Source organism: Dermacentor albipictus, unplaced genomic scaffold, assembly GCF_038994185.2.
Source record: "Dermacentor albipictus isolate Rhodes 1998 colony unplaced genomic scaffold, USDA_Dalb.pri_finalv2 scaffold_86, whole genome shotgun sequence".
Classification (NCBI taxonomy): domain Eukaryota; kingdom Metazoa; phylum Arthropoda; class Arachnida; order Ixodida; family Ixodidae; genus Dermacentor; species Dermacentor albipictus.
This window is the reverse complement of record NW_027225640.1, coordinates 299,757-320,915: the sequence shown is the minus strand read 5'-3', so window position 1 is coordinate 320,915 and position 21,159 is coordinate 299,757. Positions and strand designations below refer to the sequence as shown.

Genomic DNA, 21,159 nt, shown 5'->3' with positions numbered 1-21,159 from the left:
TCTACACCTTTATCGCGGACCGACGCAACCCAACACTTAGGCAAGCTAGCGCACTCTTTGACATTGGAGAAGTGCCACACACCTTAATTCACTCAACATCGATTGCATTGTCACGATCCCTCTATGCAAATGCGGCTGCTCCCAGGTCTTCAGCGAAATGAGGAAACAGTGCTGTGCCGCTTACGTTTGAGCGTCGCATTCACAAATGCATATGCATTTTTGACTGGAATGGCTGATAGCGCCGAGTGCAATGCCTGCGGTGTCAAGGAAACCATAGAACACCTACTGTGCTACTGCCCATCTTTTGAAGATTAAAGGCAAGACCTCTGCACAGCTCTCAATCAGCTAGATGGAAAGCCGTTCACTTTGAACAAGATTTCGGGATTATGGCCTCGCATATGGCAGCTACAAAAGGCCACAAAAGCACTGCTGCGATATTTGAAAGATACCGGATTGAGTCAGCATCTGTGATCTGAACTGAGTGACCCGACTGATATCCCCAGTGGACTTTCTCTCCTTTTAATCTTTCCGTCCCCCTTTCCCCATTGTAGGGTAGCCAACCGGGCTCAGTCCTGGTTAACCTCCCTACCTTTCATTTATCATTTTTTCTCTCTCTCTCTCTCTCTCTCGTGGAAGGGGCCTGGACAACAAGGGCGGGTGGGGTACTATATGCTTCACTGGAGGTCAGTGAACTATCCTTTCGCTGAAAGAGAGAATAAAATTAGTGGCAGAAAATGTAGCTCTTGGAAGAAAAAAAGTAATGAATATATAAATGAACGAATGAGGGGAATAAATATAAGTAAAGGATGGAGGGGAGGCTGGAATACTGTTGACAAATATATATATATACATATATACACGTATACATAAGTATATTGAAAAAGGGGGGGGGGTACAGGGCAAACCAGTGTTAAATAAGTGCTGTTGCCCACATACTTTGAAATTTAGCACAGCGAATAAATTCTAAATCTCCCTTTCAAACGTTTATGCATATCGGTTGCAATGTCCTGAATTTATGGATGAGGCATGATTCTCTATTTTCTGTCTCATGCAAAATGGAAATTTGAGTGTAGGATATAGAGGTTAAGTTCATCAGTTATGACCTGGTTGGTTCGGCGACGCCTTTGGGAAGCTTGTTAGCTGTGTCCGTGCGATGTCTGTTTAACTTGACATTCTTTGATTGTCCCGTTTTACCGATATATTCTTTCTTACAGAAAGAACACTTAAGCATATAATATCGGAACTAGTACAAGTAGAGCTAGTTTTCACTTCGTGTACATAGCCATTTGGGGTGCTTTTAATTGTAAGGTCACTTGGAAGGTGCCTGCAGGTTTTGCACCTGAAGCGAGAGCATGATTTTATTACGGGGGAATGATGTTGGCTGACTTTTGCATGCACTAACATGTCCTTAAAATTTCTGTTGCGGCGATAGGTCACTCTTGGTATCACCGGGAACACTTTTCTCAAACGCTCGTTACTTGATAATATTGGGCGCTATTTTTGTAGGATGTTGTTTATGTTCGGGAGTGCATTAGAATACAGTGGAACCCCGCTGCTACGTTCCTCACTGTTGCGTTTTTCACGGCTGCTGCGCTGTTTTCATCCGGTCGCGGCATAGCTTCCATAGGATCAAATGTATAAGAAAAATTAAATTATGGGGTTTTACGTGCCAAAACCACTTTCTGATTATGAGGCACGCCGTAGTGGAGGACCCCAGAAATTTTAACCACCTGGGGTTCTTTAACGTGCACTTAAATCTAAGTACACAAGTGTTTTCGCATTTCGCCCCCATCGAAGTGCGGCCGCCGTGGCCGGGATTCGATCCCACTACCTCGTGCTCAGCAGCCCAACACCATAGCCACTGAGCAACCATGACGGGTAAATGTATAAGGAACCCCGCAGTTACGTAGTAGCTGTGAAAACATTCCCGCATGATGCGTCGCAACCCGAACCCGCCTGGGCTAAACTAGGCAACGCACTCCAACCGCCATTTTGGCTTTTGACGAGTTTTGACCGGGCTTGGCTATGGAACTGGCTGCAAGAAGCCGCACGCCAGTTCGAGAGGCCGCCACTAGGTGGCCATTCGTGAAAAATGCTCTCACTCTCATCACTGTGATTACGGTCACCGCATGGTTTGTTGGACGGGTTGACTCACGGAGGAAGGAAACTCAGGAGAGGCCCTGACGTCACTCTTTGCGAAGCCATAGCTAAAGGGAAGCCGGAAGTTGGTGTTGCTCATGGCGTTGCTCCGCCTATCGGGCCAGCTCTCCTCTTGTTTACATTTCTCGAGAAACCACGCCGCGCTGCGCGCAACTGGACTGCTCGGATGCGTGCACTGCGCAGGAATACTAAACTATCGTTAGCATGTTAGCATGATTACGCCAAAGAGGGCAAAATTTCCCGCGGATATTCCTCCGTCCGTTGCCATTGCCGTGGCGCGGTGACGAGGAGAAGCACGAGCCGCATGATGCCGGGGAGTTGCCAAATACTAGCGTTGGAAAAGCCGTCGCGGCTCTGGACCTCCGCAGGTACGTCGCACCTCACAGCTACGCTGACAGCAATGCGGCCTTCCAGGCTATTGAGAAACGTGTGGCGATTTCTAGTGAGCGAAAGAAACGCAAGCCACCATTCTAGACATTTTAAAGTTCTAAGCACACTCTGTGGAAATAAATTGTCTATAGTTGAAGCTGCACTTTTTTCATTCATTTTTGGAGCTATCCTCACTGCTGCGTTTTCCCGGCTGTTACGCTTTTTTTTCCTCGGTCCGGTGAAAAACGTATGAACGGGGTTCCACTATATTTTGTAATAAAAGCTGGTGGGCTCTAAGGTTCTGACGTAGGCTCTTTCATAGCTAATTCTGGCTGCCTGTTCAATCTTGGTGCGACGTCATAAGTCCTGTCGAGAGGAATGTGTGGATAGTTTCTTTCTGCTAGTGTTGCTTTAAAGTCATTTAGATGGTGGATACAATCGTTCTTCGCTAATATTCTTGGTTTTGCTTGTCTGCCAAAAATTTCTCGTTCGCAGTGTCACGGATGATCGACTGCTGTAGTCCAAATACTGCTAGATATCCGTAGGCTTCCAGTAGTGTTGTTCTCAGTTTCCCATTTTCTATGCAGACCGTCGGGTCGAGGAAGTTGATTTGACTAGGAGAGTGGCGAGCTGTAAAGTTAATACTCGGGTGAAAGTGGTTGAAATGGCTACTTATGGTGCACTTTTGCAACGTTCCCATATTATAAATATGTCGTCAATGTAATGCCGATAGGTGTGGGGTTTTAAAGGGTATGATATTATATGAGGTTTGCTTCAAGCTGCCGCATGAAAATGTTGGCATACGTGGGAGCGAATGGTGTTCCCATGCTTGTGCCGAAAGTTTGCAGGTAGCGAGTAGAAACTAATTAGAAGTAGTTTAGTGTGAGAACTAACCTAAGGAGTGACAGGTAAACTTCAGGAGCGTGCGCTTGAGGAGACCGTGAGGGACTTTGATACGGCTTTAATTCCTTCACTCATGGGTATGTTAGTGTAAAGCGCAGAAACATCTAAAGTTACTAGAATAGCACTGTCTGAGAGGATTTGGTTGGCGTTAATGCCGTCGATAATTCGAAGGAAGTGAGGCGTCTTGAACAAAAGATAAGAGGGTGGGCAGGATGTTTGACAAGTGGTGATTTAAGAATTTAGATAGTGACTCGGTGGGTGTGTTGTTATTAGACACTGTAGGCCGTACTGAGATTTCTGCTGCGAATATTTCTTCTACAAGAACCTGATGATATTTTAGGAAGAAGATAAAAGCGGCCTGCTTCTTTGTTCTTGGGCATCATAAAGCTATATTCAGACTGGGTGATCAGTTCCTGGGACAGGAGCTCTGCTATTGTACTTTGGACAAGGTTGGTGCAAACCGAAGTAGGGTTATACCCGTTACACGGGCACTTGCAACGGCCGTTAACGCAAACGGCAGTTGAACGCCGTAACGGCACTTTCCATTCTCAGTCGGTTCACTTCCGTTTCAACTATTGATCACGTGACTCTTGAACTTTTTACCTCGCCAACTCTAAAAAAATTTTGCTGCCATCTTGTCTACTGCACGACAAAACGGACCGGAGCGGCGGCGCAACGGAGACCGGCGAGCTCCGTTGATTTCAATCACTGTTGGATTTCCAACGGCGCTCGCGCTGCCATGTAACTCCGCCTAACGGTCGTTAAGGCCAACTGCCGTTTTCCTTAACGGCCATTAAAGTGCCCGTGTAACAGGGGTATTAGAGTCAAGTTTTGTGCAATGGGCATGGTTGCGCAGTTTGAAGGCCTCATTTTTGTAGTTTTCTATAGGCCAGATTACAATACTACCACCTTTGTCTGCCGGTTTTATTACAACATCCATTCTTTCGGCAAGTTCTTTCAAGAATTTGGTGTTGAGCGGGGGACAAACTTTTGCTCTAGCGGCAACGCCGCGTTGACACTAGAATTTCCTCTGATATTAGCTTTATGCACAACTCAAAGTAAGGGCACTGTTCGACTTCCGGTGTCCACGTGCTAGGTGGTCTAAGAGTCTTTATCCTGTTTTCCTACGTCTGGCCTATCGAAAAAGAATCCCTTGATGCGCATGCACCTTTAAAACTGTTACATCCTTGTGGAGTTCACATTCATTTACTGCACTGTTCGTGAGACAAAATGTCAGACCACGTTTGAGGAGATCAACTTCATCGAGATTTAAACTCTGTGATATGTCTACTACATTGCTGCAGTGCTCTGGATGCTCGCTCGTAGCACTATCGGTGGAGCTATGTGCCGCAGAAGTCATAGCAGTTTTCTTGGGTGGATCTGTGGTTCCAATACCTTTGTGTTGGTATTTATCTAGTAGGTTTTCCTCCCTAGTTTCTACGAATTGTTCAAGTCCTCTTTTTTCCAGTTCAGATAAATTTATGCTGTCAAGCTGATTAGTAATTATCATAAGTAGTTCCCGGCAGTGTTCGAGAATATAATTAAAGAGAGCTACGCATTTTCTATGACAGCGTTCCACTTCAATAATAGTCTGAAGGCAGAAAAGCTGAGGGCACATCTAACCTTAATTCTAAGGTCTTCTGGGATTTTCCTGTGTTTAATGCAGCTAGTGTAAGTTTTTAGGTGAAATCTGTAATTTGTTTGTTTCACAGCGAGTTTGCAGGAGTGGAGGAAAGGGCGAGATTTGTTATTGCAAGTGCTGTATGTTTGGAAACTACTGTAAAAAATAACTACAGGCTGCACATTGTGCTGTACATTCAAGGTACAGCCACATACAACTGTAAAAAAAAAGCAAAGATAATCTTTCACTTATGCAGCAGAAATCAAAGAATGACCATTAACCGATCACTCACTGCCAACATTACACCCCAAGAACTGACTAAACCTTGTGCACATGTGACTTGCATACAATGCATGCATGTTAACACCGGCTCTTACCTCATGTACTTGTACGAGTTGGCTGAGGTCATCTTTGAAGTAGGACACCACAAGGGGTATAAGACTGACTGATGCAGCATCCTTGTCACCCAAACTGGTCTCTGCTTGCGTTATCTTCGAACTCCACTCCAGCACTGCGTCATTCCCCGTGTTCGAGTGCAAGAATGATGTAAGCACCAGCACTACATCTCTGGGTATGATGCTCAGCCTTCCATCCATTCGCACCCCTCGAAGTCTTAAAGAAAGAGATGCAGAGAATAAAATGCGATTATGTACCCATATATTTCTTACATATGGACGAATAAAGAGCTGAGCACATTGGTACATCATAGAAATACTTGTAGAGGCATACGCCTGTTATATTTCTTAATCTTTTAGCACATTTGTGTTATCTGCATCAACACATGATTTTGCTGCATTGTGTTCAATCCATGGTTGAAAGTTTAGTTGCAAGTCAGCACATGTGCATATTTTCGTTTCCTACAAAAACCCAAACACTCCCAAACAGTCCAGTCCTGCTACCATGGACCAATTCACAAGCTAGAGGGCACGTTTGCAGACTGTGGGTATACATAACCTACGTTCTTGCATCATCCAGACCTAAGTGGCTTTCTCTATGCCCCACAGCTTCCAAACTCTATGCTTCAGCATGCTTTAACTGCGCTGCATAAACATTGATATATACGTGGTTTTGCATACACTAATGCAAAGGACAATTTTCATCCTACAACAATAACTGCCTTATTTTACATGCTTCTTTCATTTCAAGTATGCATATGTGCAAAAAATTTCTCATTGATATAAGTTACACAAAACCTGAAATTATTTAGCTTATATGTACTTCAGCCTTTCTGTCTGGATCTAGCTGATGTTAAAGAACCCCAAGTGGTCAAAATTAATCCGCAGCCCTTCACTACGGTGTGCCTCATAATCAGAAGTGGTTTTGGCACGTAAAACTCCAGAATCAATCAATCAATCTTGCTGAAGTGCACTTAAATTAACTCTATGGAATATTGTCACCATGTCCAAAGAATGAGGCAAATTCCTCTTTGCTGCTATTTTGTCCATAAAGGTACTCTGAGCTGCTTCCAGCTAAAGCTAAAAGCTCGCCCCAGCTTCAGATGCACTTGCTTCAAATGCTGTTCACAACAAGATATGGACAGTAAGAGTACTATTGTAGTCGACGTTGCTGAAGTCTACTGCAGAGCTATTTTACAGCAGTTATGGCCAGTCACTGCCCCACAAACAGCCTTGACAGAATGCCTCTGCACTACTTCAAAATACCCTGGCTTGAAACCACAAAGGTCACTGTGGGTACTGCTAGTGTGAAGCAAACACAGGAAGAGAGGATGAAAGGCAATTGCACTTCTGCTGGAACCGATGGTGAGATGTTTCTACCTACTTGGTCACTCTGCTCGTCACTTGCACTTTGCTCCTAGAACTCGCATGGAACTCGCAAGAATTGTGTATTCTCAAGCTCAGACTGGACCAATCAGAGAAGAATGGTGAAATCACTCACTGCCAACTTCCTCAATTTTTCTATTTACTTTTGTTCAACTTACGCAACCATTTCAGTTTCTCTTTTCTGCTGCTTATACTACCACAGTTACACAATGTGAATAAAAGTCCCCTAGTAGCTCAATGAAACATATACCTTTGGAAATAGTCGTGAAGATCTTCCTTCTTAAACAGTAATGGCCACATCTCCTTAATTTCATTGGCTGAGTGCACTGGCTCTGAAGAATGTATAAAGGCTTTGATCAAAGGGTAGCATTGTCCCATTGCCTTCCTCTGGAGGGGGATGTCCTCTTCACATGGTGCGTTCAGTGCTTGCCCAGCCAAGACTTTCTTTGATGATTCTAGCTCATCAGGCGTTAATGTGACAGTAGCAGGCTGCCAATCAATGCAGCCATACGAAGAATTCGAGGTTTGTTTTTTTGTCTTCGTGCTACCAGAGGGTGCCTATGCGAGACGCTTACAGCCTCTGCGGGTGTTTTCAATTCTTGTTTCAATCTTGTAGGCTAGGCCCACCGAGGAAACTGAGTTTGAGCTGGAGTTAGGGTCACCAAGTGAATGTGGGAATTTGCCGACAGCATGGTTTGCAATGTTCTCGATTTCTTTCGCAGAAGGTCGGTCCTTTACTTTTCGGCATGCAGCTGCTATCATTCTCACTACTTCCTGTTTATCTGGTGGCCGAAGATACGCACCTTTCTCTAAGGCACCCGGCACATCCTGGCTAAGGTTTTACCAAGAGAGCTCTACCTTAGAAATGAAAGTGCCAGGTCTCTGCTGCTCGATGACCTGACTTCATCGTCGCCTGAAAAGCATGAACCATAGCTTTCAACTTAGACCACAACAGCACCACAACATCACCATAACATCTAGCATACAAAGTGTGCCTGAAATCAGCATGTGCGCCCTTTCAGTAAAAGTAGTGATGTTTGAATAGACTTGCCTGAAATCCATTGCACACAGTGAACGTATGAGTGCCAATCTCAACGGATTCAGCCAAGCAGCTGAAAGCCTCTTCATCAACCTCTGTTCCATCAAGTAGATAGACCTGCAAGCAGCATAGAGTATTTATTACCTTGTACACAGAAATAAAATGCACACAATTTTCAGGCTTTGCCACAGGTGAGTTTTAGCTACATTCAGAAATCTACGAAGGGGCGAGCACATGAACCTCCTTATCCTGCACAAAAAACACCAATCGCACAGCCCTGAGAGCTCAAATGAAATCATTCACGTTTGTAGTCTGCACTTTGTATACCAAACACTAAAGTATAAATAAACGTAACAAAAACTAACACTAACACAAGGCACATTTCTTAGGAGCTTCTAAAGATGAGCAGCAGGCATGTCAGGCCATCCCAAACTTGGCATCATTTAGTACCTTCAGCTCACCCCTTCAGATTGCCACCTAGTACTATAAATTGATGCTAATCCATACCCGGCACAACTCTTCATGTAACATGGCTTCTATTAGATTACAACAAAATTACAGTGCTGCTTATCCAAGCCAGAGCATGAAGATTCAACTAATTGCACTGTGAAATTGCAGCAGCCCACTGCACAATTACCGCTGCACCGCCAAAAACACAAGTGGGCTTACTGTTAATCCACCGCTCAAGAAAAAAAATATCATGAACCACTCCGCTCTGTAAAGGTGGGTGACCAGCGAAGCTGTTTAGCGCACGACACAGAGGTGACATAATTTTTACCAAAGTACGAACATATTTATTGTCCTGATTGGTGGTCATCGTGAGGATAGGTACGCACAAACATTAGCGTATCACCTCTGTTGTTAAATCTGTTGGTCACGTAAGACAAAGAATGGCTCATATTCCCATACCCCCATAAACGCGGCCTCCCCATTACGACAACAGAAGTGAAATTCTACTCTGGAATGATGGGAGGCAACGACGCCAGCTGTGGAACAATACAATGCTTGAGCCATTGCTGATGCTGATAGCTTTTTGCACAAAGGAGCCAGCTGCGGAAGAAGACGATGACGAACGCACAAGAATTGGCACGAGTGTATTCGTGCAGTTGCGCTGAGTTGTGCCAGCTGTGGAAGAAGACAACGGCGCTCGAGCTATTGCTGATGACAGTTTCTGCGCCCATCGGACAAACAGATTTTGGTTTTGCCTAGCCATATATAGCTTCGCTGTAAAAGCTCTTCTGCTTAGTAGGCATACTACTCCAATTCCTATAGCTGCAATAAGTGTGCATTGATTTTCATTTTCTTAAATGACATCACTTGGGTGTCGAATTTGCAATCAGCCAGCTCAGCATGAAGTCAGCACAGCAGGAAGTTTCAAACTCAATTAAATTGAAATTTTGCAGTGTATGTCACTTTGGCATGGCAGCAAGCAGATGCTCTCCCTAGTGTTCCTGTTACACAATGGTTAAGTTTATAATGTCGAAAGGATTGCACACATGTAATATTGTTAGCCCCTTGTCGGTACTCTACATGAGCAATGGTGGTGCTGCGTCCTTGTTGGTTGAAAACGGGGGTTCATGCTTGTAACCAATCAGCAACATATGTATTTTATCTTCGCAATGAAAAGCTAAGCCCTAATTCAAGCTACACACTTGTTTGACAAACCAGGATGGCTTATTTCATTCTACCGATATCACTGGGAGCTTGTCTTCCCCCAAAAGATATGTCGTCAAAGGATTAGAAAATTAGAAAAGTAACAGCCCCGGAATAATTCTGCATTGCAAAGAGAAGCCTGCTTGGGCCTGCTGACTACGTGGGCTAGGTGATTTATTGATACCCTATCATATTATTGGCTAAAGCTTTATTCACTATTAGATTTGAATCAGGTTAATCGGTGCGAGTCACCCGTGCTTAATGAGTCAAGCATGTCCTCTTAAAATTATACATGTAATTCTTTATACAAGCAAGTTTAATTTCTGTGTTGAAACCACCACCTTTTCGTCACAGCAGGATTTCAAGTGCAGCTATACATATGTATTCTGCTGAAAGTGAGAAGGCAGAGAACTTGTCAGGATGTGCTTGATTTCAAACCACAGTGGTGATGATACAACACTTTGCAGGGTATTAAGCACAATCTCACTCTTTCATACATAGAGCCAGTGCCCAAACAGATGTACAGTCTCGCCCACTCTTAGGGTGTACGCGGCTCACCGTGGCCGCGCTCCGCGGGGCGCCAGTGCGTCCGGCGCGGCGGCGCATTGAAGCGAAGCGACGCAGGTGCCCACGGACCCAAGGGAGGCGCTTCGCGTCGTCTGCTACAGCGCTGTAGCGCGCCGCCTCTTGCTTTGCTGTAAACTACACTTCGCCAGACCCAGGTGACTGAGTGGCCGAAACGGGAAGGCGCACTTCACTAGCTGGAGCATTTTCCAGCTGTTTAACAGCCTGCTAAATCAATATACAGAAACAGAAACAAGCTTCTCACCACATAAATCACTTAGCATGTTTTTTATAAGTGATGAGGGTAAAAATACAGTCATTTTTCCGCGCTCTTTATTAGGCTGGGGCGTAGAGGCGATGCTTCATAGCCGTGTCAGGGACGCCACGCAGCCTCAGGCTGTTCTTAATTTCTCGAACGGTGGAGGTCGGGTTCACAGCAGCTGCCGCAACAATGGTCACTCTTTGTCGGGCTTTACGGGGAGCATCCGCAATTCTTCCATCCTTCTTGTAAGCCTCGACGATTCTATTTACGGCTTTCAGTGGCCTTTTGGTCATCTCCGATATAACGCGTTGAGAAGTTTTGTAGGCACGTATCTACATTGCGTCGTCTTTCTTTTTCCAGTACCCGTGACATGGCTAGTTTCCAAAGTGCACCGGGGAAATGAAATTATCCTGCACTGTTACAGCGTTTTTATTGAAGTGCCATGGCAACCAGCAACCGAACAAAATGCAATTCATCATGCAAGTCGACGGAAATGCATTTAACGGGAACACCCCTGGTGCCTTTCGGTTTGGCGAGTCATCCCAGAATCTTTAACTCCTGAGCGGCCGGTCACTCAGTTGAGTAGTCGTTGGCTGCACCGCATCATCATATTAGGCTAGGATGGGGTAGTATGACCTAAGCAAAAAAAAAAAACAGCAACAAAAAAACAAGGGCGGGGGGTGGGGGGAGGGCTCGGCGGTTGATCGGGCTGACGCCCATGGTCAGTTAAAAAGTAGACTGGCCCGACCCACAGCAATCTGGCTTGGGCCTGGCTTAGCTTTTACAAATGGCGAGTCCGTTTGCCGACCACCGGCACGCTTTGTGCAGACGACACCAGGCCGGCCTGATGACCGCCAGTTTAAATATCGTGGCCGCGTTCGTCCAACACACGGACGGCCACTTCCCTACAACGGCAACAGCATCGCTTGTCCGCGGCAAGGGTTCCTGTGCCGTATTTATATTTGGGTTTTACCCACTCAGCCCAGCCCACCCCCGCCTACCCCCTAAAAAAAAAAAAAAGAGAAATGAATTGCTCCTAATCTCCAAATTTATCCAGAAGTTCTGAAATGAAATAGAAGCGAATAACGACTTAATTACCCGGCAAGACGTAATTTAGGCTAGAAAGCAGACATGTAGATTATAGATTTTCCACTCCAATTACCTATTCGAAACGGACGGAAACAGCATTCGCATGCAGCATGCATTGACTCCAAGGAGAAAAAACAAACAACCAAAAAAATGTCGGCGCCACATGTTTTACTTCACCTAACCAACGTAACCAAATAATTGACTGACGATTCCTCTAAATGAGAATGCGACTTCTCGCGTCAGTGACAAGAACGAATTTAGTTTCTTAATAGGATGTAGAAAGAGGAAAAGGGGGATTAAAATTGCCGCCAAATCAGTTGCTGTGCCGGGGAGAGCACTTTCCTACATCGCGTAAAGCGCTCCATGCTCTCCTACCAGCGACATTAACGCGTCAATAAGAGAGTGCGAAGCAGCGGATATGACTTCTTAGTTGCTGTCGAAGTAATAGTATTGCCCTCCTTAATGGTAAAATCCATGGCAAACATGATGATGCGTGATTGAACAATCGCTCTCTAACTTTTTGTGAAATTTATAGCGGGTTTTGGTCGTTTTCTTAAGTCAAGCAAATTCGTCCTAGCATCAAGACATGCGCGACACGGAGCGCTAGGCTCATCACATGATGACTCCAACCAAAAAGAGCGCGTCTAATAGATTTCTCGGTATGCACTACACCAAGTGCTGTGAGAGTAAAATAAAAGGGCCCCAGCCTAATAAAGAGCGCGAAAAAATGACTGTATTTTAACCCTCATCACTTATAAAAAACATGCTAAGTGATTTATGCGGTGAGAAGCTTGTTTCTGTTTCTGTATATTGATTTAGCAGGCTGTTCACAAGCTGTAGACTGAAACAGCTGGAAAATGCTCCAGCTAGTGAAGTGCGCCTTTCCGCAATGCTGCCTCGGGCACTCAGTCACCTGGGTCTAGCGAAGTGTACTTTACAGCAAAGCAAGAGGCAGTGCGCTCCACCACTGTAGCAGATGACGCGAAGCACCTCCCCCCGGGTCCGTGTGCGCCTGCGCCGCTTCGCTTCGATGCGCCGCCACGCCGGACGCACTGGCGCCCCACGGAGCGCGGCCACGGTGAGCCGTGTTCACCCTAAGAGTGAACGAGACTGTACAATTGAGGAATTTCAACGCATTGCCAACGTTTCTGGTGCAATTCAAATGTGCTCTGGCATATGAAGCTTCTTATAGAAGGAAAATACTAGCAAAATCTGCTACTGCAACTGAACTCCTATTCTGTATTTGTGTGAAATGCATGGTGCATGTCTGTAAGAGCAAAAACAACTATCTAATGCAACGTATAAATGTGGAATAAGCTTTTTTTAGGTTTAGTGCACATCAACAAGACGGACCATTTTGTTGACTAATATCCAACATTTTTAATCAATTGATGCTCGGCCCTACTGGCTACACACGAAATGTTAACGGACTAAACATGGTCTTTATTGGCTTGAAACATCAGGCTTGGCTTGTCACTATTCTATGTAGACGGGATTGAGACGAAGACCACCTTCAAACCTTGCAGGCAAACTACATCTAGTTTACACGACATAACTGCTGTATCCAGGGTTGAAAGTTTCTCTGTAGCGAGGAAAAGGGGGCAAATGGATTTGAGGGCATTAAATGTGGGAGCCTTTAGTGGTGCTTAATTGTTCACACAAATGTCCTACAAACAGTTATATTCTTGTTAATTTCTTGTATATATCTACGGCTTAAAATATCAAGTTTGACAGATCAATCCTGTTTTCATATTATCTCTATGAATTAATTTCTTAACATACATGTGTCGAGTAAGGCCCAAAACTCTCGAGATCCCCATGACTTGGTATCACCAAGAAGCAGCATTGCATTTTCACGCCACGCTCTCAATTGCCTTCCAGCTCATAATTTGGTAGCAGAACATAATTATTGGGGAAACCTATAGAAGGGTGGAAGAGAGGTTCAACACAGGGTTTCCCTCTTGACTTTTGTGTTGCAATCATTGTGCCATTTGCCAGACTGCAACCTAGTGCAATAGTACAACATTTTTACTGTATTTTTAGTCTTCTGCAACATCACAAATGTACATACTAAAAATATTCTTACATGCAATGCCACCCATGTCCATTATGTTCACCATCTTCACCAGATGCAGATCCAAAGGAAATGTTCAAATGTCCTGCCCCCCTTTCCCCTTCCATCCAATGAACTTTCATCATCATCAGCCTGTCTGAGTTCACTGCAGGACGACAACCTATCCTATTCCACTCCCTCCTTCCCTATTCCGCACTATGTGTGGCCATTCTTACTAATTTTCTAATCACATCTTTCCACCTAATCTTCAGCCTTCGTCGACCTCGTTTCCCTTCCTTCGGAGGACACTCTCTTAATCTGATGGTCTGCCAGCTGTCTGCCATCACATTACCTTCCCAACCAAGTCCATTTCTACCGTTTCACTTCAACTAGAGTAGTGTTGACTCTACTTTGTTTCCTGATCCAGAGCATAATCTTTTCGCTTTTAAGGTTGCATCAATCCTTTTCCTTTACATTGCTTGTAGAGTGGCCTTTAGTTTACAATCATGTTTATATTTTTCATGATGTTAACGAAGGTCACCCATGATTTCTATTACCATTCCTGATTAAATTGCTTGCTCCTTAATCTGGAGCTTGCTGTTAATGTGTCTGATAAGATAATGTCTGTGTCGCACAATACCTTAATACAGTATTGCCCCAGTTGCTGCTTTCCTTATATATTTAATTATTAAATTTTAATTTGACATTTATGTTTTGCATATATAGAGACCGTGTGAAAAGTTACTTTTTGAGCGACTCAAGAAACAGCAGGTGCTATGGTTTTTGCATTCAACTGGCGATTCCTAGATCCATTTAAACAAATCTGGAGAAAAGTTTGATAAAGATTGCCACCTACGCTTTTTTACACAATTATCTCATACCTTGATAATCCTCCTACAAATGTGAGGTCTGAAGCCTGATGACAAGGCAACTCTGGAGTTTGCATGGTGCATACGTGTGAATGTCCTTCAGCTGTGTGGCAGGCAAGAGAAGTAGTTCCCCATCCATCTCTATCAACTTGTACAGCCTAAAATCTGGAAGAAAGGTAGATGCAGTTTTCCTCACAAGAAATAATGGAGCTCCTTCGAATCATGGCCACGTTCGACGACTATGTGCAGCACCTTGCCAAAGTTGAGGTTGTACTGGTCTCCACCAAGCGTGAGGTAACAGCCTGGCTTGTAAAGTGTGCCACACTTCTTGAAGGTTCTTGAAGGCCGCATTTCATGCTGCTTTGGATGGTGCTGTGCGAACTTTTGTCCCAAGTGGCAATCTGCGAGGCAGGACTTAGGTCACGGAACAGTACAGAGGGACCATACCATAAAGGCCATCCTTTAGCAAATAGGACTGGAACAGCTGGTGCTTCTGTACTAGTGATTATGTGACGTTAATGAAGTAGTCAGATGCTCTGATGCAATGCTTGAAGTAGCTGTGTTTGCTTTCAAATCGAAGGGACCACACCTACACAAGTGGTCCAAACTGCCTAGTTAGCTCAGGGTAACGAGACAAATAATGGTGCTTTGGGCGGAGTGAAACTGTAAGAAGCAACCTTCTTCAATGGTAAAGATAATCACTGATCAGAAGGCTCAAATATGACAACTGATCATCAGAAATAGCAGTGGCCGTTACAAGTGCAACAATTTCCCGGAGGGTCAAGAGGAGGCACCACACTTTATTGCCTGCATCCTGTACCATGTCGCCAACCATTATTGGAAAAAGTAACAGAAGTGTGCAATTTTGCATTGCCTGACCTCCAAGCCTTGTGCCCTTCTAATTCACTGGTGCTGGCTTGTTTTTCTGGTGACACGGATTGTACTTAAATTTTGACTCTATAGTAGTATTAAGGTGGTGGTAGGAAAACCAATTCAATGTCTTCACAAAGTGCTTGATCATTAATGCAAGGTCATAGTCAACAACGCCTTCAAAATAGGTCGTGCCCAAGACATGGTGGAAGATCGGGAAGGCAAACATGAAACTTGGAGAGCTTGTTGAATGGAGAGTCATGCTTCACACCCATAAAGTCAGCTTTATTTTCTTTTGCGTGAGTGAAGGCCTCAGTGTAGGATGAAACAGTTCTGAGCTCTGCTGGCTTGTCATCTTTGAAGTCTTGCATTGTTGTAACGCAGAACCGACAGATGTATGAGGCTCTGCTGAAGTTCTCAACAAAGCCACCAATGCAATGGCTTCCTAGGTTGTCACCGTATATAAAAGCAACAACCCTATGTAATGACGGCCATCAACCATGATGCCCTCTTCAAAGTCTTGCAAGTCCTTAATCAGTCGTTCAAAGACCTTGCTGCAACCAAAGTTCTTGAAATCTGCCACACGGTAAAGTAAGACTAACTGCTGGGAATCAACAACAGTCCTTAAGAAGCACAGTAGGCTTCCAAGCGTTAGGTAGACAGCCAGCATTTTGATCCACGAGCAGATCCAAGGGGGTTAATTTCAAGTGCATCCTGGTACGGAATAATGTGAACAACATTTTCATTTGAAGTCATACGATTCTGAAAAGCACAGCCATCTGTGAACTCACGATACACCCCGTTTTTGTTTGTCTCCACGATGAAGGATAGCCTCAACATTATGTCAGGGTGAGACAGCAAGGAACGAAGAGTCTCTTTGACTGGCACATAAGTGTAATGCCGCATGTCATTGCGAGAGTCTAACCCCAGAGGTATTTCGACTGACCTGTTGTGATAAAGCTTCTTGGTATAATACAAGTTCCTCATGTAGCTTGAGCGGAGAGCACCCTCAGAGGACAATGCTGTGGATAGGCTGCTGTTCTTGAAGGAAAGTTCTAGTGCCCTATCCACTTCTTCTGGAGAATTTGAAAGCATTAACTGAGTCTTCAATTCACACTTCAGCTGCTCTTGTGAAATGCTGTGCAGACTCTTCATGTCTTCAACTACATCCTGCACAGCTGAGCTGGGAATCAGGTACTTTGACTCAAGCTTCAGGGTAAACATTGCTAGGCTTTCAAGAAAGGAGTCACGGCTGGAAACACTGGACTCAGAATCTAAAATATCAGAAGGCAGTTCAGTCTCCAGTCTGAACTCTGCAGGAAACTTGGTCTGCCCATCAAAGTTGGTGCTACAACAAGGGGTCGTTTCACATTCCTTTTCAGGCATGTTTGCTGCGTCTGCCTCGTTGCTTTTTTCCCTGTGGTATACAGAAAGATGGTTTTTCAGTGAAGTCCATGTCCTCAGTTTGCTACAGCATCCATCAATTGGGCAACAAACAGCAGTCCTCACGCTCCCTGTCGGGTGTTCCTTAAAGGTGCCGCATTAAAGCTGTTTTACTGCCCATTTTTTTCCCCACAGCCCTCAACAGAGCATGGCTTGGTTGAAGCTTGAAAGTTGATTGGGCCACAGGGTGGCAGTCGAGAATAACACCTTGCGATATGGCTTCGCATTATGTTGTAATTTTTTAATGCAGCCGCACAGCCAGGAACACTGCATTCTACACCTCTTGATGATGCTTCATGGTACAAGGTGTGCTCAAAGAACGCTTCCAATCATTGGAAAATTTTGTTGCACCTCTTGCAGTGGTGTCTCATATATCATAGAAAGGTATTGCACATAGTAAGGTCATTACTACATTATCAATATCCTCATAACCTCACAGTTACAGGTGTTATGGAAACATTTTTTACGTCCAATAATTATTATTATTAGTCCTATCTATTTATTTGTAGTGTGAATCATCAGTTAAACCAGTAATGAAATGTTCATATTTATAAAACATGCAAAGAAAACGAAAAAAAAAAGCATTTCTATACTTTATGCTAAGACATCTTTTTCCATTGGCACGATAATTTGGGTACATGTTTCAGAGAGTTAACAGTCCTTTTTAAGTAACGACGAACAATATAAGTGACGAGTGCACGCATGCCGTTATAGTGGCTATGCATCCTATGAAACGGGGACAATGTTCAGGCATGTGCTCGCTCACCTCGACCAGGCTAACACTCATGTCTATGTACCTACTCGAGCACTATGAAAGGAAACACCCAACGTAACACTTGAAAGGCTTTATAGCACTTCAATGCACATGCTTCACACAAAATGTTCCATAAGAGTGCATATTTAAATTATTTCTCATCAAATTATTTCAAAGCACAGGGTACAGCTATACCTGCAAATTGCTGGGTGCAATGAAGGAAATTGTATGTCAGTTTTCTCAGTTTTCAGAAAATGATATTGTAGTATATATATTTCTGTGCTTTTATTAATTAAAGACAAGTTTCATGTTTCTATCATGCTCACAATGCACATTCAGCAGCGTTCACTTTTACTCAGAGAAGTACAAAATTAATTCACAGCCATATCCACTCCTACTTCCGGCTATGCAAACTTGGAAAAATGATATTGACTCGCACTTTTTCAACAAAGGATTACACTGACTCACACTCTCAGAAACAGATACTCATTCACGTACACGTCTGCAGCAACAAACCAGCACTACAAATAGTTTACTCACACTCAATTAGGATACTCAGTAACAGTCACCATCACACTGAACTAGCTCTCGGGAAGTTACACTATCGCTCACACTTGCATTCCCTCAGACACTCAATTCACATTAATCGCGATTCATATTTGAATTCACATGTACTCACGCTCACTGGCGTTCACTCAGGTCGACCCGCTAACCGGCCCTCACTTATGAGAACTCTTTCTCATCATTGCCTCTAGCGCATGCTGGCACGTAAACTCACTGCCACTGGAATTGTGACCCATTATACACAATTTCTCTGCAGGGCATCTGTAAAATATATTGTCTCACACCGTGGCTTAGGCAGCCCCTCGAGCCTCGCTAGAACGGAGAATTACAGGCCTCAGGTCAAGCGAGCGAGTGGCCAGAGATGCCATACACGTTTCCATACGCGCTGTCTACTGGAGCGCCGTAATCGAGAACATGCGTCGGGCGCGCCGCTGCTCAGGGCGTCTTCGACCAACAAGGCATCTCTGATCCGTAAGAATGGCGTCTTTGTCGATGTAGCGCAGCCTTATTAGCTAGCGCCTTGTTCGCCGCCAGCGTTGGAAAGTGTGGGTGATGCCTCACCAACATATAATCATGCTGTGACGACCGAAGCCAACTTGCGAATTTATTTCCAGCGTTATTCGAACGCGTCCTGAGCAGCGGCACTTAATCTAACGCCCGTGTGAGGCGCGGGTGGCATCTCTAGCCGCGCTGGCGCGCGTTATTAGCAGTGGCGAGATATACGCAGGAGATATGAGCACGCCGTCATTAACGACACACTACGTAAATCGCCCCCGCACAGGGCTACAGGTAGTAGTACATCAACTACATACTATCGCTCTCAGTACGAGCTACTACGCTCAAGCACGTGGCAAAGCCGTCGCGGGTTGTAGCTCGTACAGAGTAGCACTGGCCGGCGATTCGGCGACACATTTTAATTTCCAGGGCGATAGCGCAAGCTAAGCCGTTCAGTTGCATGCCCAGAAAGTATGTCAACGATTGACCGTCACAAAAGCACTCGCACGAGGCCTAGAAAACTAACCTAAAGCAAAGAAGCGTGCGATTATTGAAAGGCAGGTGCACGGGCGTCAGTGATTCGCAGGTGAACAGCTTTTCGACACAACAAAGATTTCAAGTTCATTCGAACTTACCGTGCAATCCTTTGACAGAGGAGCCGTACAGTCCACACCGCTGGTTGCACCCTACAGCAGCGAAAAACGCTGTAAATGAAAGTTGCCGCCGGGACACAACCGCTCCGGCTCGCAAATCCGAAACCACGATAGAAATCGGGCCGTCGGGCCTGTGTGCGACTGGCGGTGTTCTTCCACGCCGTGGTGTCGTCGGGCGTCGTCGCGCAAGTTCCGAGCAAGAAGTTAGTTCTATTGAAACTTTATAGCTGCATTACCGAAACGGACATAGGATGAGCTTTCTTGCAGTCCCAGACGATAACGGTACTCACCACATTAGTTGCAATACATTTAACTACTTATCATGCCCCCAAATAAGATTCCTTTGAGAAACGGGTTCGCAGCCGTTGAAGCCCGTTACAGGACGCGGCTACTACGGCGTTCGCGCGGCTACGGTCCCGTAAATGTTCCTGTAATTTTACGTTTTTTTTTAACAGTGTATGTGAGCTTTCGCGACGCGTGTACACGATTGTTAGTGCACGTGTAGATGCGCTTGCGGTGCATGCCTGGCCGCGTGTGAACGTGTACGTGTGGCAACGTGCGTGTTTCAGCATGCACGCGTGCGAACAGGTGTGCGAGTTTGTGTCTACATGTGCGTGTGTAGTATGTGTGTGTGTGCGTACGAGGGAGAAAGAGAGAAGGCGAGCGTATATCCTGTGAGGGAGAGTGCGCGATTTTGTGCGAGGGAGGCAGACAGCTTGTGAGGGCTTGCGAGAGAGCGCCCTCACAAGGGCGTGCGTGCGAGAGAGCGTCGAGTGCCTGTGTGAGGCAGAGAGAGTGGGTGTGCGCGCGAGAGAGCAAGAGAGCGTGTATGAGGGAGAGAAAGTGTGTGTGTGTGTGTTTATGTGTGCGTGCGTGCGTGCGATGGAGAGAGAAAGTGTACGCGTGCGAGTACCTGCGTGTTTGCATTTGCAGGAGCGCGAATGCCTGTTTCCATACGTGAGCATTCGCGACGTGTTTGCATGCCTGCATTTGCGCGCGCGTCCCCGTGTACGCGCCTGTTAATGCATGTGCACTTGCGTGCTTAGGGTGCATGCATGGGCGCCTGTGAATGTATACGTGCGCGAGCGTACGTCATCATGTTTCAGCATGCATGCCTGCGCACAAATGTGTGCGTTTTCGTGTGCGCATAGATATTTGTGCGTGAGTATTGTCTGTGTGTGTGCGTGTACGAGGCAGAGAGTGTGTGTGCGCGCATTCGAGGGAGAGAGAGAGTGTGTGCGCGCGTGTGTGTGTGCGAACATTTTCCTGCTTACACCTGTTCTTGGAAACAAACGGAATGTGGAGATCACTAAAACCTATATTTAAATCCACGAGACAAGAATGAATGACACTGCACTTGCAATTATCTCTTTCTGACAGCGAAACTGAGAAAAAACAGAAAGCGCCTGGGATGTCAGTATTGCCGCCCTGGATCGGCACGGCCGCGTAAGAAGCTGCTAAGCGGTTCACCTTCGTTATCTTGTTTCCGTCGGTGGCTGCGCAATGTCGTGAGGGCAATGGTGCGCCACATCTGCACCATCTTGAGAGAGAGCGTAAACTTTATTTTCAAATCGATAAGGTTTGAGTCCGGCGTCTTTCTAGTGGGTGTGGGCACCCGCCGCGGACGCGGTTTCGAGACCCTGTCTCGAAGCGGCTTCCTCGGCTCGCTGGACGGCCCAGAGTTGTGCTGTCAGGTTGGAGCTGAGCAGTGCGGTCTTCCAGCGCGGGCGGAGGCTGGCGGTGGAAGAGACGGAGTGGTCGGCACTGCCCGACTTGTTGGTTGTGCTGACATTCCCATGACATGAGATTAGGTGTGGCAACCTCGCCACACGATGTGCATCTGTTTGCAGTGCACGTGTCTGGATACATGGCGTGCATGAGTCTGGGGTTTCTGTAAGAATCTGTTTGTAATTGAATCTTCTATCGTTTCTGTGACGAAGCAAGCTTTCGGCAACACACGTTCACTGCTACATTGATATTTGTACTTTAAATGGCTTGCCTTCGGAAAAAACAATGT

At 45.4% G+C, this 21,159-nt stretch overlaps 1 protein-coding gene across 7 annotated transcripts; it reads right to left on the bottom strand.

Moving 5' to 3' along the window:
• Positions 1 to 568: 568 nt before the first annotated feature.
• Positions 569 to 20,202, bottom strand: LOC135909902 (uncharacterized). 7 transcript variants are annotated; one of them, XM_070530336.1, is made up of 7 exons: positions 19,433 to 20,193; positions 19,125 to 19,369; positions 14,616 to 14,764; positions 14,376 to 14,521; positions 7,886 to 7,990; positions 5,431 to 5,665; positions 569 to 703 (listed from the first exon to the last, which is right to left on the bottom strand). In XM_070530336.1, the coding sequence occupies exons 1-7, from the start codon at positions 19,435 to 19,437 to the stop codon at positions 593 to 595; spliced, it is 996 nt and encodes a 331-aa protein (XP_070386437.1). In that variant the 5' UTR covers positions 19,438 to 20,193; the 3' UTR covers positions 569 to 592. The 7 variants fall into 7 exon arrangements, 5 of the variants coding, with proteins under 5 accessions (XP_070386437.1, XP_070386439.1, XP_070386438.1 ...); XM_070530338.1 differs by having other exon boundaries at positions 19,436 to 20,193; XM_070530337.1 differs by lacking the exon at positions 14,376 to 14,521 and having other exon boundaries at positions 14,560 to 14,764; positions 19,433 to 20,189.
• Between the last annotated feature and the right edge of the window lie 957 nt (positions 20,203 to 21,159).